The sequence below is a fragment of the Gallus gallus genome, chromosome Z, assembly GCF_016699485.2.
Source record: "Gallus gallus isolate bGalGal1 chromosome Z, bGalGal1.mat.broiler.GRCg7b, whole genome shotgun sequence".
NCBI classification, from domain to species: Eukaryota; Metazoa; Chordata; class Aves; order Galliformes; family Phasianidae; genus Gallus; species Gallus gallus.
Window position 1 is genome coordinate 153,059 of NC_052572.1, and position 26,708 is coordinate 179,766.

Sequence of the window (26,708 nt, forward strand, 5' to 3'; positions counted from 1 at the left end):
GGATTCTATGGGGCTGCCCCACATATCCCCACACCCCATAGATTCTATGGGGCTGCCCCATAGATCCCCACACCCCATAGATTCTATAGGGCTGCCCCATAGATTTCTCACCCCATAGATTCTATGGGGCTGCCCCATAGATCCCTCTGCCCCATAGATTCTATGGGGCTGCCCCATAGATTTCTCACCCCATAGATTCTATGGGGCTGCCCCACATATCCCCTCACCCCATAGATTCTATGGGGCTGCCCCATAGATCCCTTCACCCCATAGATTCTATGGGGCTGCCCCATAGATCCCCACACCCCATAGATTCTATGGGGCTGCCCCACATATCCCTTCACCCCATAGATTCTATGGGGCTGCCCCATAGATCCCTCTGCCCCATAGATTCTATGGGGCTGCCCCATAGATCAATCTGCCCCATAGAGTCTATGGGGCTGCCCCATAGATCATTTCACCCCATAGATTCTATGGGGCTGCCCCATAGATCCCCTCACCCCATTGATTCTATGGGGCTTCCCCACATATCCCTTCACCCCATAGATTCTATGGGGCTGCCCCATAGATCCCTTCACCCCATAGATTCTATGGGGCTGCCCCATAGATTTACACACCCCATAGATTCTATGGGTCTGCCCCATAGATCCGTCCTCACCCCATAGATTCTATGGGGCTGCCCCATAGATCCCTCTGCCCCATAGATTCTATGGGGCTGCCCCATAGATCCCCACACCCCATAGATTCTATGGGGCTGCCCCATAGATCCCCACACCCCACAGATTCTATGGGGCTGCCCCATAGATCCCCTCACCCCACAGATTCTCTGGGGCTGCCCCACATATCCCCACACCCCATAGATTCTATGGGGCTGCCCCATAGATCCCCACACCCCATAGATTCTATGGGGCTGCCCCATAGATCCCCACACCCCATAGATTCTATGGGGCTGCCCCATAGATCCCTTCACCCCATAGATTCTATGGGGCTGCCCCATAGATTCCCACACCCCACAGATTCTATGGGGCTGCCCCATAGATCTCTCTGCCCTATAGATTCTATGGGGCTGCCCCATAGATCCCTCTGCCCCATAGATTCTATAGGGCTGCCCCATAGATCCCTCTGCCCCATAGATTCTATGGGGCTGCCCCATAGATCCCCACACCCCATAGATTCTATGGGGCTGCCCCATACATCCCTCCGCCCCATAGATTCTATGGGGCTGCCCCATAGATTTACACACCCCATAGATTCTATGGGGCTGCCCCATAGATCCCCACACCCCATAGATTCTATGGGGCTGCCCCATAGATCCCTTCACCGCATAGATTCTATGGGGCTGCCCCATAGATCCCTCTGCCCCATAGATTCTATGGGGCTGCCCCACAGATTTCTCACCCCATAGATTCTATGGGGCTGCCCCATAGATCCCTCTGCCCTATAGATTCTATGGGGCTGCCCCATAGATCCCTTCACCCCATAGAGTCTATGGGGCTGCCCCATAGATCCCCACACCCCATAGATTCTATGGGGCTGCCCCATAGATCCCCACACCCCATAGATTCTATGGGGCTGCCCCATAGATCCCTCCGCCCCATAGATTCTATGGGGCTGCCCCATAGATCCCCTCACCCCATAGATTCTATGGGGCTGCCCCATAGATTTACACACCCCATAGATTCTATGGGGCTGCCCCATAGATCCCCACACCCCATAGATTCTATGGGGCTGCCCCATAGATCCCCTCACCCCATAGATTCTATGGGGCTGCCCCATAGATCCCTCTGCCCTATAGATTCTATGGGGCTGCCCCATAGATCCCCACACCCCATAGATTCTATGGGGCCGCCCCACATATCCCTTCACCCCATAGATCCTATGGGGCTGCCCCATAGATCCCTTCACCCCATAGATTCTATGGGGCTGCCCCATAGATCCCTTCACCCCATAGATTCTATGGGGCTGCCCCATAGATACTCACGCCCCATAGATTCTATGGGGCTGCCCCATAGATCCGTCCTCACCCCATAGATTCTGTGGGGCTGCCCCATAGATCCCCACACCCCATAGATTGTATGGGGCTGCCCCATAGATCCCTCTGCCCCATAGATTCTATGGGGCTGCCCCATAGATCCCCACACCCCATAGATTCTATGGGGCTGCCCCATAGATCCCTTCACCTCATAGATTCTATGGGGCTGCCCCATAGATCCCCACACCCCATAGATTCTATGGGGCTGCCCCATAGATCCCTCTGCCCCATAGATTCTATGGGGCTGCCCCATAGATCCGTTCACCCCATAGATTCTATGGGGCTGCCCCATAGATCTCTCCGCCCCATAGATCCTATGGGGCTGCCCCATAGATCCCTTCACCCCATAGATTCTATGGGGCTGCCCCATAGATCCCTCTGCCCCATAGATTCTATAGGGCTGCCCCATAGATCCCCTCACCCCATAGATTCTATGGGGCTGCCCCACACATCCATTCACCCCTTAGATTCTATGGGGCTGCCCCATAGATCCCTCTGCCCCATAGATTCTATGGGGCTGCCCCATAGATTCCTCACCCCATAGATTCTATGGGGCTGCCCCATAGATCCCCACACCCCATAGATTCTATGGGGCTGCCCCATAGATCCCCACACCCCATAGATTCTATGGGGCTGCCCCATAGATCCCTTCACCCCATAGATTCTATGGGGCTGCCCCATAGATCCCTTCACCCCATAGATTCTATGGGGCTGCCCCATAGATCCCCACACCCCATAGATTCTATGGGTCTGCCCCATAGATCCCCACACCCCATAGATTCTATGGGGCTGCCCCATAGATCTCTCCGCCCCATAGATCCTATGGGGTTGCCCCATAGATCCCTCTGCCCCATAGATTCTATGGGGCTGCCCCATAGATCCCTTCAACCCATAGATTCTATGGGGCTGCCCCACATATCCCCTCACCCCATAGATTCTATGAGGCTGCCCCATAGATCCCTCTGCCCTATAGATTCTATGGGGCTGCCCCATAGATCCCTCTGCCCAATAGATTCTATAGGGCTGCCCCATAGATCTGTTCACCCTATAGATTCTATGGGGCTGCCCCATAGATCCCTCTGCCCCATAGATTCTATGGGGCAGCCCCATAGATCTGTTCACCCCATAGATTCTATGGGGCTGCCCCATAGATCCCTCTGCCCCATAGATTCTATGGGGCTGCCCCATAGATCCTTCCGCCCCATAGATTCTATGGGGCTGCCCCATAGATACGTTCACCCCATAGATTCTATGGGGCTGCCCCATAGATCCCTCTGCCCCATAGATTCTATGGGGCTGCCCCGTAGATCCGTTCACCCCATAGATTCTATGGGGCCGCCCCATAGATCCCTCTGCCCCATAGATTCTATGGGGCTGCCCCATAGATCCCCACACCCCATAGATTCTATGGGGCTGCCCCATAGATCCCTTCACCCCATAGATTCTATGGGGCTGCCCCAAAGATCCCTTCACCCCATAGATTCTATGGGGCTGCCCCATAGATCCCTTCACCCCATAGATTCTATGGGGCTGCCCCATAGATCCCTCTGCCCCATAGTTCCCCACACCCCATAGATTCTATGGGGCTGCCCCATAGATCCCTTCACCCCATAGATTCTATGGGGCTGCCCCATAGATCCGTTCACCCCATAGATTCTAATGGGCTGCCCCATAGATCCCTCTACCCCATAGATTCTATGGGGCTGCCCCATAGATTCCTCTGCCCCATAGATTCTATGGGGCTGCCGCATAGTTCCCCACAACCCATAGATTCTATGGGGCTGCCCCATAGATCCCTTCACCCCATAGATAACATGGGGCTTCCCCATAGATCCCCACACCCCATAGATTCTATGGGGCTGCCCCATAGATCCCCACACCCCATAGATTCTATGGGGCTGCCCCATAGATCCCTTCACCCCATAGATTCTATAGGGCTGCCCCATAGATTTCTCACCCCATAGATTCTATGGGGCTGCCCCATAGATCCCTCTGCCCCATAGATTCTATGGGGCTGCCCCATAGATCCCTTCACCCCATAGATTCTATGGGGCTGCCCCATAGATCCCCTCACCCCATAGATTCTATAGGGCTGCCCCATAGATCCCCACACCCCATAGATTCTATGGGGCTGCCCCACATACCCCTCACCCCATAGATTCTATGGGGCTGCCCCATAGATCCCTTCACCCCATAGATTCTATGGGGCTGCCCCATACATCCCTCTGCCCCACAGATTCTATGGGGCTGCCCCATAGATCCCTTCACCCCATAGATTCTATGGGGCTGCCCCATAGATCCCCTCACCCCATAGATTCAATGGGGCTGCCCCATAGATCCCCTCACCCCATAGATTCTATGGGGCTGCCCCATAGATCCCCACACCCCATAGATTCTATGGGGCTGCCCCACATACCCCTCACCCCATAGATTCTATGGGGCTGCCCCATAGATCCCTTCACCCCATAGATTCTATGGGGCTGCCCCATACATCCCTCTGCCCCATAGATTCTATGGGGCTGCCCCATAGATCCCCGCTCCCCATAGATTCTATGGGGCTGCCCCATAGATCCCTCTGCCCCATAGATTCTATGGGGCTGCCCCACATATCCCCACACCCCATAGATTCTATGGGGCTGCCCCATAGATCCCCACACCCCATAGATTCTATGGGGCTGCCCCATAGATCCCTCTGCCCTATATATTCTATGGGGCTGCCCCATAGATCCCCACACCCCATAGATTCTATGGGGCTGCCCCATAGATCCCTTTAGCCCATAGATTCTATGGGGCTGCCCCATACATCCCCACACCCCATAGATTCTATGGGGCTGCCCCATACATCCCCACACCCCATAGATTCTATGGGGCTGCCCCACATATCCCCACACCCCATAGATTCTATGGGGCTGCCCCATAGATCCCCTCACCCCATAGATTCTATGGGGCTGCCCCATAGATCCCTCTGCCCTATATATTCTATGGGGCTGCCCCATAGATCCCCACACCCCATAGATTCTATGGGGCTGCCCCATAGATCCCTTTAGCCCATAGATTCTATGGGGCTGCCCCATAGATCCCCACACCCCATAGATTCTATGGGGCTGCCCCATACATCCCCACACCCCATAGATTCTATGGAGCTGCCCCATAGATCCCCTCACCCCATAGATTCTATGGGGCTGCCCCATAGATCCCCACACCCCATAGATTCTATGGGGCTGCCCCATAGATCCCCACACCCCATAGATTCTATGGGGCTGCCCCATAGATCTCTCCGCCCCATTGATTCTATGGGGCTGCCCCATAGATCCGTTCACCCCATAGATTCTATGGGGCCGCCCCATAGATCCCTTCACCCCATAGATTCTATGGGGCTGCCCCACAGATCCCTCTGCCCTATAGATTCTATGGGGCTGCCCCATAGATCCCCTCACCCCATAGATTCTATAGGGCTGCCCCATAGATCCCTCTGCCCCATAGATTCTATGGGGCTGCCCCATGGATCCCCTCACCCCATAGATTCTATGGGGCAGCCCCATAGATCCCTCACCCCATAGATTCTATGGGGCTGCCCCATAGATCCCCTCACCCCATAGATTCTATGGGGCTGCCCCATAGATCCCCACACCCCATAGATTCTATGGGGCTGCCCCATAGATCCCATCACCCCATAGATTCTATGGGGCTGCCCCACAGATCCCCACTCCCCATCGATTCTTAGGGGCTGCCCCATAGATCCCTCTGCCCCATAGATTCTATGGGGCTGCCCCATAGATCCCTTCTCCCCATAGATTCTATGGGGCTGCCCCATAGATCCCTCACCCCATAGATTCTATGGGGCTGCCCCATAGATCCCTCTGCCCCATAGATTCTATGGGGCTGCCCCATAGATCACTTCACCCCATAGATTCTATGGGGCTGCCCCATAGATCCCTCTGCCCCATAGATTCTATGGGGCTGCCCCATAGATACTTCCAACCCATAGATTCTATGGGGCTGCCCCATAGATCCCCACACCCCATAGATTCTATGGGGCTGCCCCATAGATCCCCACACCCCATAGATTCTATGGGGCTGCCCCATAGATCCCCTCACCCCATAGATTCTATGGGGCTGCCCCATAGATCCCCCACCCCATAGATTCTATGGGGCTGCCCCATAGATCCCCACACCCCATAGATTCTATGGGGCTGCCCCATAGATCCCACACCCCATAGATTCTATGGGGCTGCCCCATAGATCCCCTCACCCCATAGATTCTATGGGGCTGCCCCATAGATCCCTCTGCCCCATAGATTCTATGGGGCTGCACCATAGATCCCCACACCCCATAGATTCTATGGGGCTGCCCCATAGATCCTTTCACCCCATAGATTCTATGGGGCTGCCCCATAGATCCCCTCACCCCATAGATTCTATGGGGCTGCCCCATAGATCCCTTCACCCCATAGATTCTATGGGGCTGCCCCATAGATCCCCTCACCCCATAGATTCTATGGGGCTGCCCCATTGGTCCCTTCACCCCATAGATTCTATTGGGCTGCCCCATAGATCCCTTCACCCCATTGATTCTATGGGGCTGCCCCACAGATCCCTATGCCCCATTGATTCTATGGGGCTGCCCCATAGATCCCTTCACCCCATAGATTCTATGGGGCTGCCCCATAGATCCCCACACCCCATAGATTCTATGGGGCTGCCCCATAGATCCCTCCGCCCCATAGATTCTATGGGGCAGCCCCATAGATCCCACTGCCCCATAGATTCTATGGGGCTGCCCCATTGATTCCTCTGCCCCATAGATTCTATGGGGCTGCCCCACAGATCCCTCTGCCCCATAGATTCTATGGGGCTGCCCCATAGATCCCTTCACCCCATAGATTCTATGGGGCTGCCCCACATATCCCCTCACCCCATAGATTCTATGGGGCTGCCCCATAGATCCCTTCACCCCATAGATTCTATGGGGCTGCCCCATAGATCCCTTCACCCCATAGATTCTGTGGGGCTGCCCCATAGATCCCCTCACCCCATAGATTCTATGGGGCTGCCCCATAGATCCCCTCACCCCATAGATTCTATGGGGCTGCCCCATATATCCCTTCACGCCATAGATTCTATGGGGCTGCCCCATAGATCCCTTCACCCCATAGATTCTATGGGGCTGCCCCATAGATCCCTCTGCCCCATAGATTCTATGGGGCTGCCCCATAGATCTGTTCACCCCATAGATTCTATGGGGTGCCCCATAGATCCCCACACCCCATAGATTCTATGGGGCTGCCCCATAGATCGGTTCACCCCATAGATTCTATGGGGCTGCCCCATAGATTTCTCACCCCATAGATTCTATGGGGCAGCCCCTTAGATCCCACACCCCATAGATTCTATGGGGCTGCCCCATAGATTTCTCACCCCATAGATTCTATGGGGCTGCCCCATAGATCCCTCTGCCCCATAGATTCTATGGGGCTGCCCCATAGATCCGTTTGCCCCATAGATTCTATGGGGCTGCCCCATAGATCCCCTCACCCCATAGATTCTATGGGGCTGCCCCATAGATCCCTTCACCCCATAGATTCTATGGGGCTGCCCCATAGATCCCCACACCCCATAGATTCTATGGGGCTGCCCCACATATCCGCTCACCCCATAGATTCTATGGGGCTGCCCCATAGATTTCTCACCCCATAGATTCTATGGGGCTGCCCCATAGATCCTCACACCCCATAGATTCTATGGGGCTGCCCCATAGATCCCTTCACCCCATAGATTCTATAGGGCTGCCCCATAGATCCCCACACCCCATAGATTCTATGGGGCTGCCCCATAGATCCCCACACCCCATAGATTCTATGGGGCTGCCCCATAGATCCCCACACCCCATAGATTCTATGGGGTTGACCCATAGATCCCCACACCCCATAGATTCTATGGGGCTGCCCCATAGATTTCTCACCCCATAGATTCTATGGGGCTGCCCAATAGATCCCCTCGCCCCATAGATTCTATGGGGCTGCCCCATAGATCCCTTCACCCCATAGATTCTATGGGGCTGCCCCATAGAACCCTCTGCCCCATAGATTCTATGGGGCTGCCCCATAGATCCGTCTTTACCCCATAGATTCTATGGGGCTGCCCCACAGATCCCCACACCCCATAGATTCTATGGGGCTGCCCCATAGATTTCTCACCCCATAGATTCTATGGGGCTGCCCCATATATCCCTTCACCCCATAGATTCTATGGGGCTGCCCCATAGATCCCACACCCCATAGATTCTATGGGGCTGCCCCATAGATCCCTTCACCCCATAGATTCTATGGGGCTGCCCCATAGATTCCGTCACCCCATAGATTCTATGGGGCTGCCCCATAGATCCCCACACCCCATAGATTCTATGGGGCTGCCCCATAGATCCCTTCACCCCATAGATTCTATGGGGCTGCCCCATAGATCCCTCTGCCCCATAGATTCTATGGGGCTGCCCCATAGATCCCTCTGCCCCATAGATTCTATGGGGCTGCCCCATAGATCCGTCCTCACCCCACAGATTCTATGGGGCTGCCCCATAGATCCCTTCACCCCATAGATTCTATGGGGCTGCCCCATAGATCCCCACACCCCATAGATTCTATGGGGCTGCCCCACATCTCCCTTCACCCCATAGATTCTATGGGGCTGCCCCATGGATCCCCACACCCCATAGATTCTATGGGGCTGCCCCATAGATCCGTCTGCCCTATAGATTCTATGGGGCTGCCCCATAGATCCCCTCACCCCATAGATTCTGTGGGGCTGCCCCATAGATCCCTCGGACCCATAGATTCTATGTGGCTGCCCCATAGATCCCTCTGCCCCATAGATTCTATGGGGCTGCCCCATAGATCCCTCTGCCCAATAGATTCTGTGGGGCTGCCTAATAGATCCCTCGGACCCATAGATTCTATGGGGCTGCCACACATATCCCCTCACCCCATAGATTCTATGGGGCTGCCCCATAGATCCCCACAACCCATAGATTCTATGGGGCTGTCCCATAGATCCCTTCACCCCATAGAGTCAATGGGGCTGCCCCATAGTTCCCCTCACCCCATTGATTCTATGGGGCTTCCCCACATATCCCTTCACCCCATAGATTCTATGGGGCTGCCCCATAGATACGTTCACCCCATAGATTCTATGGGGCTGCCCCATAGATCCCTCTGTCCCATAGATTCTATGGGGCTGCCCCATAGATCCCCTCACCCCATAGATTCTATGGGGCTGCCCCATAGATGCCTCTGCCGCATAGATGCTATGGGGCTGCCCCATAGATCCCTTCACCCCATAGATTCTATGGGGCTGCCCCATAGATCCCTCTGTCCCATAGATTCTATGGGGCTGCCCCATAGATCCCCTCACCCCATAGATTCTATGGGGCTGCCCCATAGATCCCTCTGCCCCATAGATTCTATGGGGCTGCCCTATAGATCCCTCTCCCCTACAGATTCTATGGGGCTGCCCCATAGATCTCTCCGCCCCATAGATTCTATGGGGCTGCCCCACATATCCCTTCACCCCATAGATTCTATGGGGCTGCCCCATAGATCCCCTCACCCCATAGATTCTATGGGGCTGCCCCATAGATCCCTCTGCCCCATAGATTCTATGGGGCTGCCCCATAGATCCCTCTGCCCTATAGATTCTATGGGGCTGCCCCATAGATCCCCACACCCCATAGATCCTATGGGGCTGCCCCATAGATCCCTTCACCCCATAGATTCTATGGGGCTGCCCCATAGATCCCTCTGCCCCATAGATTCGTCCTCGCCCCATAGATTCTATGGGGCTGCCCCACATATCCCCTCACCCCATAGATTCTATGGGGCTGCCCCATAGATGCCTCTGCCGCATAGATGCTATGGGGCTGCCCCATAGATCCCTTCACCCCATAGATTCTATGGGGCTGCCCCATAGATCCGTCCTCACCCCATAGATTCTATGCGGCTGCCCCATAGATCCCCTCACCCCATAGATTCTATGGGGCTGCCCCATAGATCCCATCACCCCATAGATTCTATAGGGCTGCCCCATAGATCCCTCTGCCCCATAGATTCTATGGGGCTGCCCCATGGATCCCTTCACCCCATAGATTCTATGGGGCTGCCCCATAGATCCCCTCACCCCACAGATTCTATGGGGCTGCCCCATAGATCCGTTCACCCCATACATTCTATGGGGCTGCCCCATAGATCCCCACACCCCATAGATTCTATGGGGCTGCCCCATAGATCTCCACTCCCCATAGATTCTAAGGGGCTGCCCCATAGATCCCTCTGCCCCATAGATTCTATGGGGCTGCCCCATAGATCCCTTCACCCCATAGATTCTATGGGGCTGCCCCATAGATTGCTCTGCCCTATAGATCCTATGGGGCTGCCCCATAGATCCCCACACCCCATAGATTCTATGGGGCTGCCCCATAGATCCCTTCACCCCATAGATTCTATGGGGCTGCCCCATAGATCCCTCACCCCATAGATTCTATGGGGCTGCCCCATTGATCCGTCCTCACCCTATAGATTCTATGGGGCCGCCCCACATCTCCCTTCACCCCATAGATTCTATGGGGCTGCCCCATAGATCCGTCCTCACCCCATAGATTCTATGGGGCTGCCCCATAGACCCCTTCACCCCATAGATTCTATGGGGCTGCCCCATAGATCCCCACACCCCATAGATTCTATGGGTCTGCCCCATAGATCCCCTCACCCCATAGATTCTATGGGGCTGCCCCATAGATCCCCACACCCCATAGATTCTATCGGGCTGCCCCATAGATCCCTCTGCCCCATAGATTCTATGGGGCTGCCCCATAGATCCCCACACCCCATAGATTCTATGGGGCTGCCCCATAGATCCCTTCACCCAATAGATTCTATGGGGCTGCCCCATAGATCCCCTCACCCCATAGATTCTATGGGGCTGCCCCATAGATCCCTCTGCCCCACAGATTCTATGGGGCTGCCCCATAGATCCCCTCACCCCATAGATTCTATGGGGCCGCCCCACATATCCCTTCACCCCATAGATTCTATGGGGCTGCCCCATAGATTTCTCACCCCATAGATTCTATGGGGCTGCCCCATAGATCCCCTCAACCCATAGATTCTATGGGGCTGCCCCATAGATCCCTTTACCCCATAGATTCTATGGGGCTGCCCCACATATCCCCACACCCCATAGATTCTATGGGGCTGCCCCATAGATCCCTCACCCCATAGATTCTATGGGGAGACCTTTGACCCTATATGTTGACCTTTGACCCCAAACGTGACCTTTGACCCCAAATATGTGACCTCTGACCCCATTGATTTGACCTTTGACCCCAAATGTGACCTTTGACCCCAAATCTGTGTCATCTGAGCCCATATGTGTGACCTTTGACCCCAAATGTGACCTTTGACCCCATATCGGTGCCCTTTGACCCCCAAATGTGACCTTTGACCCCAAATATGCGACCTTTGACCCCAAATATGTACCCTTTGACCCCAAAATGGCGACCTTTGACCTCAAATGTGTCCCCTGAGCTCATATGTGTGACCTTTGACCCCAAATATGCGACCTTTGACCCCACATGTCCACCTCTGACCCCATATATGTGACCTTTGACCCCAAAGTGTGACCTTTGACCCCAAAATATGACCTTTGACCCCAAATCTGTGTCTCGTGAGGCCATCTTGGCGACCTTTGACCCCCAAATGCGACCTTTGACCCCAAAATGTGACCTTTGACCCCAAATCTGTGTCCCCTGAGCCCATATATGTGACCTTTGACCCCCATTCGCGACCTTTGACCCCCAAATGTGACCTTTGACCCCATATCGGTGCCCTTTGACCCCAAATATGCGACCTTTGACCCCACATGTCCACCTCTGGCCCCATATATGTGACCTTTGACCCCATATCGGTACCCTTTGACCCCAAAATGTGACCTTTGACCCCATATACGTGCCCTTTGACCCCATATCGGTGACCTTTGACCCCATATCGATGCTCTTTGACCCCAAAATGGCGACATTTGACCCCCAATCGTGACCTTTGACCCCCAAATGTGACCTTTGACCCCAAATCTGTGTCACCTGAGCCCATATGTGTGACCTTTGACCCCAAATGTGACCTTTGACCCCATATCGGTGCCCTTTGACCCCGAAGTGCGACCTGTGACCCCAAAATGGCGACCCTTGACCCCAAATCTGTGTCCTCTGAGCCCATATATGTGACCTTTGACCCCATATCGGTGCCCTTTGACCCCCAAATGTGACCTTTGACCCCATATGTGTGCCCTTTGACCCCAAATATGCGACCTTTGACCCCACATGTCCACCTCTGACCCCATATATGTGACCTTTGACCCCATATCGGTGCCCTTTGACCCCAAATACGTACCCTTTGACCCCATATCGGTGACCTTTGACCCCATATCGGCGCTCTTTGACCCCAAAATGGTGACCTTTGACCCCCAATCGTGACCTTTGACCCCCAAATGTGACCTTTGACCCCAAATCTGTGTCCCCTGAGCCCATATATGTGACCTTTGACCCCAAAAATGTAACCTTTGACCCCACATGTCCACCTCTGACCCCATATATGTGACCTTTGACCCCATATCGGTGCCCTTTGACCCCATATATGTGACCTTTGACCCCATATACGTACCCTTTGACCCCATATCGGTGACCTTTGACCCCATATCGGCGCTCTTTGACCCCAAAATGGCGACATTTGACCCCCATTTGTGACCTTTGACCCCCAAATGTGACCTTTGACCCCAAATCTGTGTCACCTGAGCCCATATATGTGACCTTTGACCCCATATCGGTGACCTTTGACCCCATATCGGTGCCCTTTGACCCCAAAATGGCGACCGTTGACCCCAAATATGTGACCTTTGACCCCCATATTGGCGACCTTTGACCCCAAATCTGTGTCCTCTGAGCCCATATATGTGACCTTTGACCCCCTGTCGGTGCCCTTTGACCCCAAAATGTGACCTTTGATCCCAAATGTTCACCTTTGACCCCAAAATGTGACCTTTGACCCCAAATGTTCACCTTTGACCCCAAAATGTGACCTTTGACCCCAAATGTTCACCTTTGACCCCAAAATGGTGACCTTTGACCCCAAATATGCGACCTTTGACCCCAAATCTGTGTCCCCTGAGCCTATATATGTGACCTTTGACCCCCATTCGTGACCTTTGACCCCAAAATGGCGACCGTTGACCCCCAATCGTGACCTTTGACCCCCAAAAGTGACCTTTGACCCCAAATCTGTGTCACCTGAGCCCATATATGTGACCTTTGACCCCATATCGGTGCCCTTTGATTCCCAAATGTGACCTTTGACCCCAAATATGCGACCTTTGACCCCATATATGTACCCTTTGACCCCAAAATGGCGACCTTTGATTCCAAAATATGACCTTTGACCCCAAATCTGTGTCCTCTTAGCCCGTATATGGGACCTTTGACCCCCATTCGTGACCTTTGACCACATATCGGTGCCCTTTGACCCCAAAATGGCGACAGTTGACCCCCAATCGTGACCTTTGACCCCAAAATGGCGACCGTTGACCCCAAATCGCGACCTTTGACCCCCAAATGTGACCTTTGACCCCAAGTATGTGTCCCCTGAGCCCACATATGTGACCTTTGACCCCAAATATACGAACTTTGACCCCAAATATGTGCCCTCTGAGCCCATATATGTGACCTTTGACCCCAAATATGCGACCTTTGACCCCAAAATGTGACCTTTGACCCCAAAGACGTGTCCCCTGAGCCAATATATGTGACCTTTGACCCCAAATATGCGACCTTTGACCCCATATTGGTGACCTTTGACCCCAAATCTGTGTCCCCTGAGCCCACATATGTGACCTTTGACCCCCATTCGCGACCTTTGACCCCCAAAAGTGACCTTTGACCCCATATGTGTGCCCTTTGACCCCAAAATAGCGACCGTTGACCCCCAATCGTGACCTTTGACCCCAAAATGTGACCTTTGACCCCAAATCTGTGTCCCCTGAGCCCATATATGTGACCTTTGACCCCATATCGGTGCCCTTTGACCCCAAAATGTGACCTTTGATCCCAAATGTTCACCTTTGACCCCAAAATGTGACCTTTGACCCCAAATGTTCACCTTTTACCCCAAAATGGTGACCTTTGACCCCAAATATGCGACCTTTGACCCCAAATATGCGACCTTTGACCCCAAATCTGTGTCCTCTGAGCCCATATATGTGACCTTTGACCCCCATTCGTGACCTTTGACCCCAAATGGCGACCTTTGACCCCAAATATGTGTCCTCTGAGCCCATATATGTGACCTTTGACCCCATATGGGTGACCTTTGACCCCATATTGGTGTCCTTTGACTGCAAATGTTCACCTTTGACCCCAAAATATGACCTTTGACCCCAAATCTGTGTCCCCTGAGCCCATATGTGTGACCTTTGACCCCAAAATGGCGACCTTCGACCCCAAAATATGACCTTTGACCCCAAATCTGTGTCCCATGAGGCCATCTTGGCGACCTTTGACCCCCAAATTTGACCTTTGACCCCATATCGGTGCCCTTTGACCCCAAAATGGCGACCGTTGACCCCCATTCGTGACCTTTGACCCCATATTGGCGACCCTTGACCCCAAATCTGTGTCCTCTGAGCCCATATACGTGACCTTTGACCCCATATCGGCGACCTTTGACCCCCAAACGGCGACCTTTGACCCCAAATCTGTGTCACCTGAGCCCATATATGTGACCTTTGTCCCCAAATATGTGACCTTTGACCCCAAAATGTGACCTTTGACCCCAAATGTTCACCTTTGACCCCAAATATGCGACCTTTGACCCCATATATGTACCCTTTGACCCCAAAATGGCGACATTTGACCCCCAATCGTGACCTTTGACCCCTAAATGTGACCTTTGACCCCAAATCTGTGTCCCCTGAGCCCATATATGTGACCTTTGACCCCCATTCGTGACCTTTGACCCCAAATGGCGACCTTTGACCCCAAATATGTGTCCTCTGAGCCCATATATGTGACCTTTGTCCCCAAATATGTGACCTTTGACCCCAAATGGGGACCTTTGACCCCATATGTGTGCCCTTTGACCCCAAATATGCGACCTTTGACCCCACATGTCCACCTCTGACCCCATATATGTGACCTTTGACCCCATATCGGTGCCCTTTGACCCCAAAATGTGACCTTTGACCCCAAAATATGACCTTTGACCCCAAATCTGTGTCCTCTGAGCCCATATATGTGACCTTTGACCCCATATACGTACCCTTTGACCCCCTATCGGTGACCTTTGACCCCATATCGGCGCTCTTTGACCCCAAAATGGTGACATTTGACCCCAAACGGCGACCTTTGACCCCAAATCTGTGTCCCCTGAGCCCACATATGTGACCTTTGACCCCCATTCGCGACCTTTGACCCCCGAAAGTGACCTTTGACCCCATATGTGTGCCCTTTGACCCCAAAATAGCGACCGTTGACCCCCAATCGTGACCTTTTACCCCAAAATGTGACCTTTGACCCCAAATCTGTGTCCTCTGAGCCCATATCGGTGACCTTTGACCCCAAATATGCGACCTTTGACCCCCAAAAGTGACCTTTGACCCCATATCGGTGACCTTTGACCCCAAAATGTGACCTTTGACCCCAAATGTTCACCTTTGACCACAAAATGGTGACCTTTGACCCCAAATATGCGACCTTTGACCCCAAATCTGTGTCCCCTGAGCCCACATATGTGACCTTTGACCCCCATTCGCGACCTTTGACCCCCAAAAGTGACCTTTGACCCCATATGTGTGCCCTTTGACCCCAAAATAGCGACCGTTGACCCCCAATCGTGACCTTTGACCCCAAACGGCGACCTTTGACCCCAAATCTGTGTCCTCTGAGCCCATATATGTGACCTTTGACCCCAAAATGTGACCTTTGACCCCAAGAAACCACACTCACACAGCGCCGCTCCCAATTCCCCATTTTTTTTCACCCCCCCCCCCCCAAAAAGTGCACAGAAGGCGACCTTTGACCCCTTCCCAACCCCCCGAGCCGTGACCTTTGACCTCAGGGCCCAGGGGTCAAAGGTCACTCGTCTTGACCCCGTGACCCCGCCGGGTCGCCGGCCAGAAGTGCTTCTTCCAGTTTCTTCCTCACGCGCCTCACCCGCTCCTCTTGCTTCCTATAAGGGGGGGGCAAAGGGCAAAGGTCAAAGTTCAAGGTCAAAGGTCACAGAACCCCATATGACCCCATAGAACCCCATAGGACCCCATAGAACCCCATAGGACCCCATAGAACCCCGCAGAATCAAAACAGACATTGGAAGATGTGCAAGGAAAAAGGTTCACGTTGTGGGAGAAGAAAACCCGTAATAGAAAAACCCAAAATTGTGTGAATTTGACCCAAAATCTCGGAGAGAAAAACGGAATTTTACCAAAAATGGAAGAATGAAATGGGGTAAATATGGGGGATTTTGGTCAAAACCAAAACAGGAATTTGTGCAAGGAAAGTATGTAATTTTGTAGTAGAGGAGAGCTTTTATGAGAAAAACCCCAAATTGTGTGAATATGACCCAAAATTGCCGAGAGAAAGACGGAATTTTACCAAAAAGGGAAGAAATAAATGGGGTAAGAAAGAGGGATTTTGGTCAAAAATGTAATTGGGAATTTCTGCAAGGAATATATGTAGTTTTGTAGTAGAAGACATCTTCTATTAGGAAAAGCTAAAATTGTGTGAATTTGACCCAAAATCACCGAGAGAAAAACAGAATTTTACCAAAAACAGATGCAATAAATGGGGCAAAAAAGGGGGATTTTGGTCAAAAATGTAATTGGCAATTTGTGCAAGGAAAATAGATAGTTTTGTAGTAGAAGAGCACCTTTATTCAAAAATGCTAAAACTGTGTGAATTTGCCCCAAATTCTTTGAGAGAAAAACAGAATTTTACCAAAAATGGAAGAAAAAAATGGGGTAAAAAAGGGGGATTTTGGTCAAAAATGTAATTGGCAATTTGTGCAAGGAAAATATGTAGTTTTGTAGTAGAAGACATCTTCTATTAGAAAAAGCTAAAACTGTGTGAATTTGCCCCAAAATCTTGGAGAGAAAAAGGGAATTTTACCAAAAATGGAAGAAATAAATGGGGTAAAAAAGAGGGATTTTGGTCAAAAATGTAAATGAGCATCTGTGCAAGGAAAATATGTAATTCTGAGGTAGAGGAGAGCTTTTATTGGAAAGTGTTAAAATTTTGTGAATTCGCCCCAAAATCTCCGAGAGAAAAAGGGAATTTTACCAAAACCGGAAGAAAGAAATGGGGTAAAAAAGGGGGATTTTGGTCAAAAACGTAAATCAGAATCTGTGCAAGGAAAATAGATAATTTTGTAGTAGAAGAGCACCTTTATTCAAAAATGCTAAAACTGTGTGAATTCGCCCCAAAATCTCCGAGAGAAAAAGGGAATTTTACCAAAACCGGAAGAAAGAAATGGGGTAAAAAAGGGGGATTTTGGTCAAAAACGTAAATCAGAATCTGTGCAAGGAAAATAGATAATTTTGTAGTAGAAGAGCACCTTTATTCAAAAATGCTAAAACTGTGTGAATTCGCCCCAAAATCTCCGAGAGAAAAAGGGAATTTTACCAAAACCGGAAGAAAGAAATGGGGTAAAAAAGGGGGATTTTGGTCAAAAACGTAAATCAGAATCTGTGCAAGGAAAATAGATAATTTTGTAGTAGAAGAGCACCTTTATTCAAAAATGCTAAAACTGTGTGAATTCGCCCCAAAATCTCCGAGAGAAAGACAGAATTTTACCAAAAATGGAAGAAAAAAATGGGGTAAAAATGGGGGATTTTGGTCAAAAACGTAAATCAGAATCTCTGCAAGGAAAATATGTAATTTCGTAGTAGAGGAGAGCTTTTATGAGAAAAACCCAAAATTGTGTGAATTCGCCCCAAAATCTCCGAGAGAAAAACAGAATTTTACCCAAACTGGAAGAAATAAATGGGGTAAAAAAGTGGGATTTTGGTCAAAAATGTAAGTTGGAATTTCTGCAAGGAAAATATGTAGTTTTGTAGTAGAAGACATCTTGTATTAGAAAGTGTTAAAATTCTGTGAATTTGCCCCAAAATCTCCGAGAGAACAACAGAATTTTACCAAAAACAGATGCAATAAATGGGGTAAAAAAGGGGGATTTTGGTCAAAACCAAAACAGGAATATGTGCAAGGAAAATATGTAATTTTGTAGTAGAGGAGATCTTTTAGTAGAATACGTGAAAATTTTGTGAATTCGCCCCAAAATCTCTGAGAGAAAAACAGAATTTTACCAAAACCGGAAGAAAGAAATGGGGTAAAAAAAGGGGATTTTGGTCAAAAATGTAAATCAGAATCTCTGCAAGGAAAACATATAATTTTGTAGTAGAAGACATCTTCTATTAGAAAGTGTTAAAACTGTGTGAATTTGCCCCAAAATCTCTGAGAGAAAAACGGAATTTTACCAAAAACGGAAGAAAGAAATGGGGTAAAAAAGTGGGATTTTGGTCAAATTTGGGCGGAAAAAGGTGGAAAAAAAACGGCATTACCGGATGTCGTCGTCGGTGACAACGAAAGCTCTGCAAAGAGGTTGGGAAGAATTGAGCCACACCGCCGGATTCTTCTCTGCAGCACTCGAAAGCTGTCCGGTAACGGGAACAGAACCGACATGGAGAGCGCTGGCGACGGCCGATAGCAAAGTGACGTCGTCCGGGACGGGACCAAGGGCTGAATTTTGGGGCAAAAAAAGGAGATTTGGGGAAAAAAAAGAGGAGATTTAGGGTCGGGAGGGGAAATTGAGGGAATTTTGGGGGGGTTTTGGGGGGTTTTGGGGTTTTTTTTGGGGTTTTGGGGGCATTTTTTGTGGGTTTTTTCTTCCTGTTTATCGCCACTTTGGGGGCATTTTTTTATCCATTTTTGGCAATTTTTAAATGAATTTTTACCAATTTTTACCATTTTTTACCATTTTTGGGGATTTTTTGGTGAGTTTTGGGAATTTTGGGGGGGTTTTGGGGGGTTTTGGGGTTTTTTTTGGGGGTTTTGGGGGCATTTGTTGCGGGTTTTTTCTTCCCGTCTTTCGCCATTTTGGGGGCATTTTTTTACCCATTTTTGGCACTTTTTTAACCAATTTTCACCATTTTTTACCATTTTTGGGGATTTTTTTGATGAGTTTTGGTGCATTTTGGGATTTTGGGGGATTTTTTGGGGGATTTTTGGGGGTTTTGGGGTTTTTTTTTGGGGTTTTGGGGGCATTTTTTGCGGGTCGTTTCTTCCCATCTTTCGCCATTTTGGGGGCATTTTTTTACCCATTTTTGGCAATTTTTTAATGAATTTTTACCAATTTTTACCATTTTTTCCCAATTTTGGGGATTTTTTGGTGAATTTTGGGGGATTTTGGGGGATTTTTGGGGGGTTTTGGGGTTTTTTTTGGGGTTTTGGGGGCATTTTTTGTGGGTTTTTTCTTCCCGTCTTTCGCCATTTTGGGGCATTTTTTTACCCATTTTTGGGGTTTTTTGACCCATTTTTGGGGTTTTTTTGACCCATTTTTGGGATTTTTACCCATTTTTGGGATCTTTTCCCCCATTTTGAGGGATTTGGGGGCTTTTTTTGGTGATTTTTGGGGTTTTTTTGGGGTTTTGGGGGCATTTTTTGCGGGTCGTTTCTTCCCATCGTTCGCCATTTTGGGGTTTTTTTTTAACCCATTTTTGGGGTTTTTTGACCCATTTTTGGGGTTTTTTTGACCCATTTTTGGGATTTTTACCCATTTTTGGGATCTTTTCCCCCATTTTGAGGGATTTTGGTTTTTTTTTGGGTGATTTTTGGGGTTTTTTTGGGGGTTTTGGGGCATTTTTTGCGGGTCGTTTCTTCCCATCGTTCGCCATTTTGGGGTTTTTTTTTAACCCATTTTTGGGGTTTTTTGACCCATTTTTGGGGTTTTTTTTGACCCATTTTTGGGATTTTTACCCATTTTTGGGATCTTTTCCCCCATTTTGAGGGATTTTGGTTTTTTTTTGGGTGATTTTTGGGGTTTTTTTGGGGGTTTTGGGGCATTTTTTGCGGGTCATTTCTTCCCATCTTTCGCCATTTTGGGGCATTTTTTTACCCATTTTTGGGGTTTTTTGACCCATTTTTGGGGTTTTTTTGACCCATTTTTGGGGTTTTTACCCATTTTTGGGATCTTTTCCCCCATTTTGAGGGATTTTGGGATTTTTGGGGGTCATTTTTGGGGTTTTTTGGGGGTTTTGGGGGCATTTTTTGTGGGTTTTTTCATCCCGTCTTTCGCCATTTTGGGGCATTTTTTTACCCATTTTTGGGGTTTTTTGACCCATTTTGGGGTTTTTTTTGACCCATTTTCGGGATTTTTACCCATTTTTGGGATCTTTTCCCCCATTTTGAGGGATTTTGGGATTTTTCGGGGTCATTTTTGGGGTTTTTTGGGGTTTTGGGGGCATTTTTTGCGGGTCGTTTCTTCCCATCTTTCGCCATTTTGGGCGATTTTTTTAACCCATTTTTGGGGTTTTTGACCCATTTTTGGGTTTTTTTTTCACCCATTTTTGGGATTTTTACCCATTTTTGGGATCTTTTCCCCCATTTTGAGGGATTTGGGGATTTTTTGGGGTCATTTTTGGGGTCTTTTTGGGGTTTTGGGGGCATTTTTTGCGGGTTTTTTCTTCCCATCTTTCGCCATTTTGGGGGCATTTTTTTACCCATTTTTGGGGTTTTTTGACCCATTTTTGGGTTTTTTTCACCCATTTTTGGGATTTTTACCCATTTTTGGGATCTTTTCCCCCATTTTGAGGGATTTTGGGGCTTTTTTTGGTGATTTTTGGGGTTTTTTGGGGGGTTTTGGGGGCATTTTTTGCGGGTCGTTTCTTCCCTTTTATTGCCTATGGGGTCAGAGGTCATCCAATGGGGTCAAAGGTCATCCAATGGGGTCAAAGGTCACCCTATGGGGTCAGAGTTCACCCTATGGGGGGTCAAAGGTTAACCCTATGGGCTCTATGGGGTCTGAGATCATCCTATGGGATTTATAGGGTCAAAGGCCGTTCTATGGGGTCAAAGGTCATCCTATAGGGTCAAAGGTCATCCAATGGGGCCAAAGGTCATCCAATGGGGTCAGAGATCATCCAATGGGGTCAAAGGTCACCCTATGGGGGGTCAAAGGTCCATCCTATGGGCTCTATGGGGTCTGAGATCATCCTATGGGATTTATAGGGTCAAAGGCCGTTCTATGGGGTCAAACGTCCCCCTATGGGGTCAGAGGTCACCCACGAGGTCAAAGGTCACCCTATGGGGGGTCAAAAGTCACCTTATGGGGTCAAAGGTCACCCTATGGGCTCTATGGCATCCAAGATCACCCTATGGGATCCTATGGGATCAAACGCGGTTCTATGGGGTCAAACACTGTTCTATGGGGTCAGACGTCCCCCTATGGGGTCAGAGGTCACCCTATGGGGGTCAAAGGTCACCCTATGGGGTCAAAGGCCGTCCTATGGGGGTCAAAGGTCACCCTATGGGCTCAATAGGCTCAAAGGCCGTCCTATGGGATCCTATGGGGTCAAAGCTCAACCTATGGGGTCAAAGGCCTTTCTATAGGGTCAGAGCTCAATCTATGGGGTCAAAGCCCATCCTATGGGGTCAGAGGTCACCCTATGGGGTCAGAGGTCACCCACGAGGTCAAAGGTCACCCTATGGGGGGTCAAAAGTCCATCCTATGGGCTCTATGGGGTCCGACATCACCCTATGGGATCCTATGGGGTCAAAGCTCAATCTATGGGGTCAAAGACCGTTCTATGGGGTCAGAGCCCATCCTATGGGGTCAGAGGTCACCCAATGGGGTCAGAGCCCATCCTATGGGGTCAGAGGTCACCCAATGGGGTCAAAGGTCACCTTATGGGGTCAGAGACCACCCTATGGAGTCTTATATCACCCTATGGGATCTATAGGATCAAACGCGGTTCTATGGGGTCAAAGACCGTTCTATGGGGTCAGAGGTCCCCCTATGGGGTCAGAGGTCACCCACGAGGTCAGAGGTCACCCTATGGGGGGTCAAAGGTCGTCCAATGGGGGTCAAAGGTCACCTTATGGGGTCAATAGTGTCAAAGGCCGTCCTATGGGATCCTATGGGGTCAAAGACCGTTCTATGGGGTCAAACGTCATCCTATGGGGTCAGAGCCCATCCTATGGGGTCAAAGGTCACCCACGGGGTCAAAGGTCACCCTATGGGGGGTCAAAGGTCACCCTATGGCCTCTATGGGGTCCGATATTACCCTATGGGACCTATAGGATCCAACACCGTTCTATGGGGTCAAAGCCCAATCTATGGGGTCAGAGGCCATCCTATGGGGTCAGAGGTCACCCAATGGGGTCAGAGGTCACCCTATGGGGGGTCAAAGGTCACCCTATGGGGGGTCAGAGGTCACCCTATGGGGGGTCAAAGGTCGTCCTATGGGGTCTATAGGATCCAACACCGTTCTATGGGGTCAAAGCCCAATCTATGGGGTCAGAGCCCATCCTATGGGGTCAGAGGTCACCCAATGGGGTCAGAGGTCACCCTATGGGGGGTCAAAGGTCACCCTATGGGGGGTCAGAGGTCACCCTATGGGGGGTCAAAGGTCGTCCTATGGGGTCTATAGGATCCAACACCGTTCTATGGGGTCAAAGCCCAATCTATGGGGTCAGAGCCCATCCTATGGGGTCAGAGGTCACCCTATGGGGGGTCAAAGGTCACCCACGGGGTCAAAGGTCACCCTATGGGGGGTCAAAGGCCATCCTATGGGGTCAGAGGCCACCCTATGGGGTCTTATATCACCCTATGGGATCTATAGGATCAAAGCTCAATCTATGGGGTCAGAGCCCATCCTATGGGGTCAAAGCCCATCCTATGGGGTCAGAGGTCACCCTATGGGGTCAGAGCCCATCCTATGGGGTCAGAGGTCACCCACGGGGTCAAAGGTCACCCCCCACGAGGTCAAAGGTCACCCTATGGGCTCTATGGGGTCCCATATCACCCTATGGGATCTATAGGATCAAACGCGGTTCTATGGGGTCAAAGCCCATCCTATGGGGTCAGAGGTCACCCAATGGGGTCAGAGGTCACCCACGAGGTCAAAGGTCACCCTATGGGGGGGGGTCAAAGGTCACCCTATGGGGTCCGATATCACCCTATGGGCTCTATGGGGTCCGATATCATCGTATGGGACCTATAGGATCCAACACCGTTCTATGGGGTCAAAGCCCATCCTATGGGGTCAGAGCCCATCCTATGGGGTCAGAGGTCCCTCTATGGGGTCAGAGGTCACCCAATGGGGTCAGACGTCACCCTATGGGGGGTCAAAGGTCACGCTATGGGGTCAATAGGCTCAAAGGCCGTCCTATGGGATCCTATGGGGTCAAAGCTCAATCTATGGGGTCAGACACCGTTCTATGGGGTCAAACGTCCCCCTATGGGGTCAGAGCCCATCCTATAAGGTCAGAGGTCACCCTATGGGGTCAAAGGCCGTCCTATGGGGGGTCAAAGGTCACCCTATGGGGGGTCAAAAGTCACCTTATGGGGTCAGAGGTCACCCTATGGGGTCTTATATCACCCTATGGGATCTATAGGATCAAAGCTCAATCTATGGGGTCAAACGTCACCCAATGGGGTCAGAGCCCATCCTATGGGGTCAGAGGTCACCCACGAGGTCAAAGGTCACCCTATGGGGGGGTCAAAGGTCCATCCTATGGGCTCTATGGGGTCGGATATCACCCTATGGGATCTATAGGATCCAACACCGTTCTATGGGGTCAGAGACCGTCCTATGGGGTTGAAGCTCAATCTATGGGGTCAAAGCCCATCCTATGGGGTCAGAGGTCCCCCTATGGGGTCAAAGGCCGTCCTATGGGGTCAAAGGTCACCCTATGGGGGGTCAAAGGCCCCCTATGGGGTCCGATATCACCCTATGGGCTCTATGGGGTCCGATATCACCCTACGGGATCTATAGGATCAAACGCGGTTCTATGGGGTCAAAGCCCATCCTATAGGGTCAGAGGTCCCTCTATGGGGTCAGAGCCCATCCTATGGGGTCAGAGGTCACCCTATGGGGTCAGAGGTCACCCTATGGGGTCAGAGGTCACTCCCAGGGGTCAGAGGTCACCCTATGGGGTCTTATATCACCCTATGGGATCTATAGGATCAAAGCTCAATCTATGGGGTCAAACGTCACCCAATGGGGTCAAAGCCCATCCTATGGGGTCAGAGGTCACCCTATGGGGTCAAAGGCCGTCCTATGGGGTCAGAGGCCACCCTATGGGGTCTTATATCACCCTATGGGATCTATGGGATCTAAGACTGTTCTATGGGGTCAAAGCCCAATCTATGGGGTCAGAGCCCATCCTATGGGGTCAAAGCTCAACCTATGGGGTCAGAGGTCACCCTATGGGGGGTCAAAGGTCACCCTATGGGGGTCAAAGGCCGTCCAATGGGGGGTCAAAGGTCACCCTATGGGCTCTATGGGGTCCGATATTACCCTATGGGACCTATAGGATCTAAGACCGTTCTATGGGGTCAAACGTCATCCTATGGGGTCAGAGGTCACCCAATGGGGTCAGAGGTCACCCACGAGGTCAAAGGTCACCCTATGGGGGGTCAAAGGTCACCCTATGGGCTCAATAGTGTCAAAGGCCGTCCTATGGGATCCTATGGGGTCAAAAGCCGTTCTATGGGGTCAAAGCCCATCCTATGGGGTCAGAGGTCCCTCTATGGGGTCAGAGGTCACCCAATGGGGTCAGACGTCACCCTATGGGGGGTCAAAGGTTTATCCTATGGGCTCTATGGGGTCCGACATCACCCTATGGGATCCTATGGGATCAAACGCGGTTCTATGGGGTCAAAGCCCATCCTATGGGGTCAAAGCCCATCCTATGGGGTCAGAGGTCACCCTATGGGGGGTCAAAGGTCACCCTATGGGGGTCAGAGGTCACCCTATGGGGTCTTATATCACCCTATGGGATCTATAGGATCAAACGCGGTTCTATGGGGTCAGAGCTCAATCTATGGGGTCAAAGCCCATCCTATGGGGTCAGAGGTCCCTCTATGGGGTCAGAGGCCGTCCTATGGGGTCAAAGGTCACCCTATGGGGGGTCAAAAGTCACCCACGAGGTCAAAGGCCGTCCTATGGGGGTCAAAGGTCCATCCTATGGGCTCTATGGGGTCGGAGATCATCCTATGGGATCTATAGGATCAAACGCGGTTCTATGGGGTCAGACACCGTTCTATGGGGTCAGAGGTCACCCACGAGGTCAAAGGTCACCCTATGGGGGGTCAAAAGTCACCCTATGGGGTCCGATATCACCCTATGGGCTCTATGGGGTCTGACATCATCCTATGGGATCTATAGGATCTAAGACCGTTCTATGGGGTCAGAGACCGTTCTATAGGGTCAGAGGTCCCTCTATGGGGTCAGAGCCCATCCTATGGGGTCAGAGGTCACCCTATGGGGTCAAAGGTCACCCTATGGGCTCTATGGGGTCCGATATCACCCTATGGGATCCTATGGGGTCAAAGCTCAATCTATGGGGTCAAAGACCGTTCTATGGGGTCAGAGCCCATCCTATGGGGTCAGAGGTCACCCTATGGGGGGTCAAAAGTCACCCTATGGGGTCAGAGGTCACCCTATGGGGGGTCAAAGGTCCATCCTATGGGCTCTATGGGGTCCAATATCATCCTATGGGATCTATAGGATCTAAGACCGTTATATGGGGTCAGAGGCCGTTCTATAGGGTCAGAGGTCACCCTATGGGGTCAGAGGTCACCCACGGGGTCAAAGGTCACCCTATGGGGGGTCAAAGGTCACCTTATGGGGTCAATAGGCTCAAAGGCCGTCCTATGGGATCCTATGGGGTCAAAGACCGTTCTATGGGGTCAAAGCCCAATCTATGGGGTCAGAACCCATCCTATGGGGTCAAAGCTCAACCTATGGGGTCAGAGGTCACCCTATGGGGGGTCAAAGGTCACCCTATGGGGGGTCAAAGGCCATCCTATGGGGGTCAAAGGTCACCCTATGGGCTCTATGGCATCCAAGATCACCCTATGGGATCTATAGGATCTAAGACCGTTCTATGGGGTCAAACGTCATCCTATGGGGTCAAAGGTCACCCACGAGGTCAGAGGTCACCCACGAGGTCAAAGGTCACCCTATGGGGGGTCAAAGGTCACCTTATGGGGTCAAAGGCCGTCCTATGGGGTCTTATATCACCCTATGGGATCTATGGGGTCAAAGACCGTTCTATGGGGTCAAAGCCCAATCTATGGGGTCAAAGACTATTCTATGGGGTCAGAGGTCACCCAATGGGGTCAGAGGTCACCCTATGGGGTCAGACACCGTCCTATGGGGGGTCAAAGGTCACCCTATGGGGTCAATAGGCTCAAAGGCCGTCCTATGGGATCTATAGGGTCAAAAGCCGTTCTATGGGGTCAAACGTCACCCAATGGGGTCAGAGGTCCCCCTATGGGGTCAGAGGTCACCCACGGGGTCAAAGGTCACCCTATGGGGGGGTCAAAGGTCACCTTATGGGGTCAAAGGCCGTCCTATGGGGTCTTAT

General features: G+C 51.2%; 1 protein-coding gene across 1 annotated transcript in view; it reads right to left on the reverse strand.

The window, feature by feature from the left end:
* Window positions 1-16,077: 16,077 nt before the first annotated feature.
* Window positions 16,078-26,708, reverse strand: part of LOC121108245 (methyl-CpG-binding domain protein 2-like) — a 32,821-nt gene continuing 22,190 nt past the window's right edge. Inside the window, exons 5-6 of the mRNA XM_040655665.2 lie at window positions 18,677-18,854; window positions 16,078-16,290 (exon numbers count right to left, since the gene is read on the reverse strand). Of these exons, the coding sequence (XP_040511599.1) occupies window positions 16,197-16,290; window positions 18,677-18,854 (272 nt within the window). The 3' untranslated portion in view covers window positions 16,078-16,196. The remainder of the gene's footprint in view (window positions 16,291-18,676; window positions 18,855-26,708) is intronic.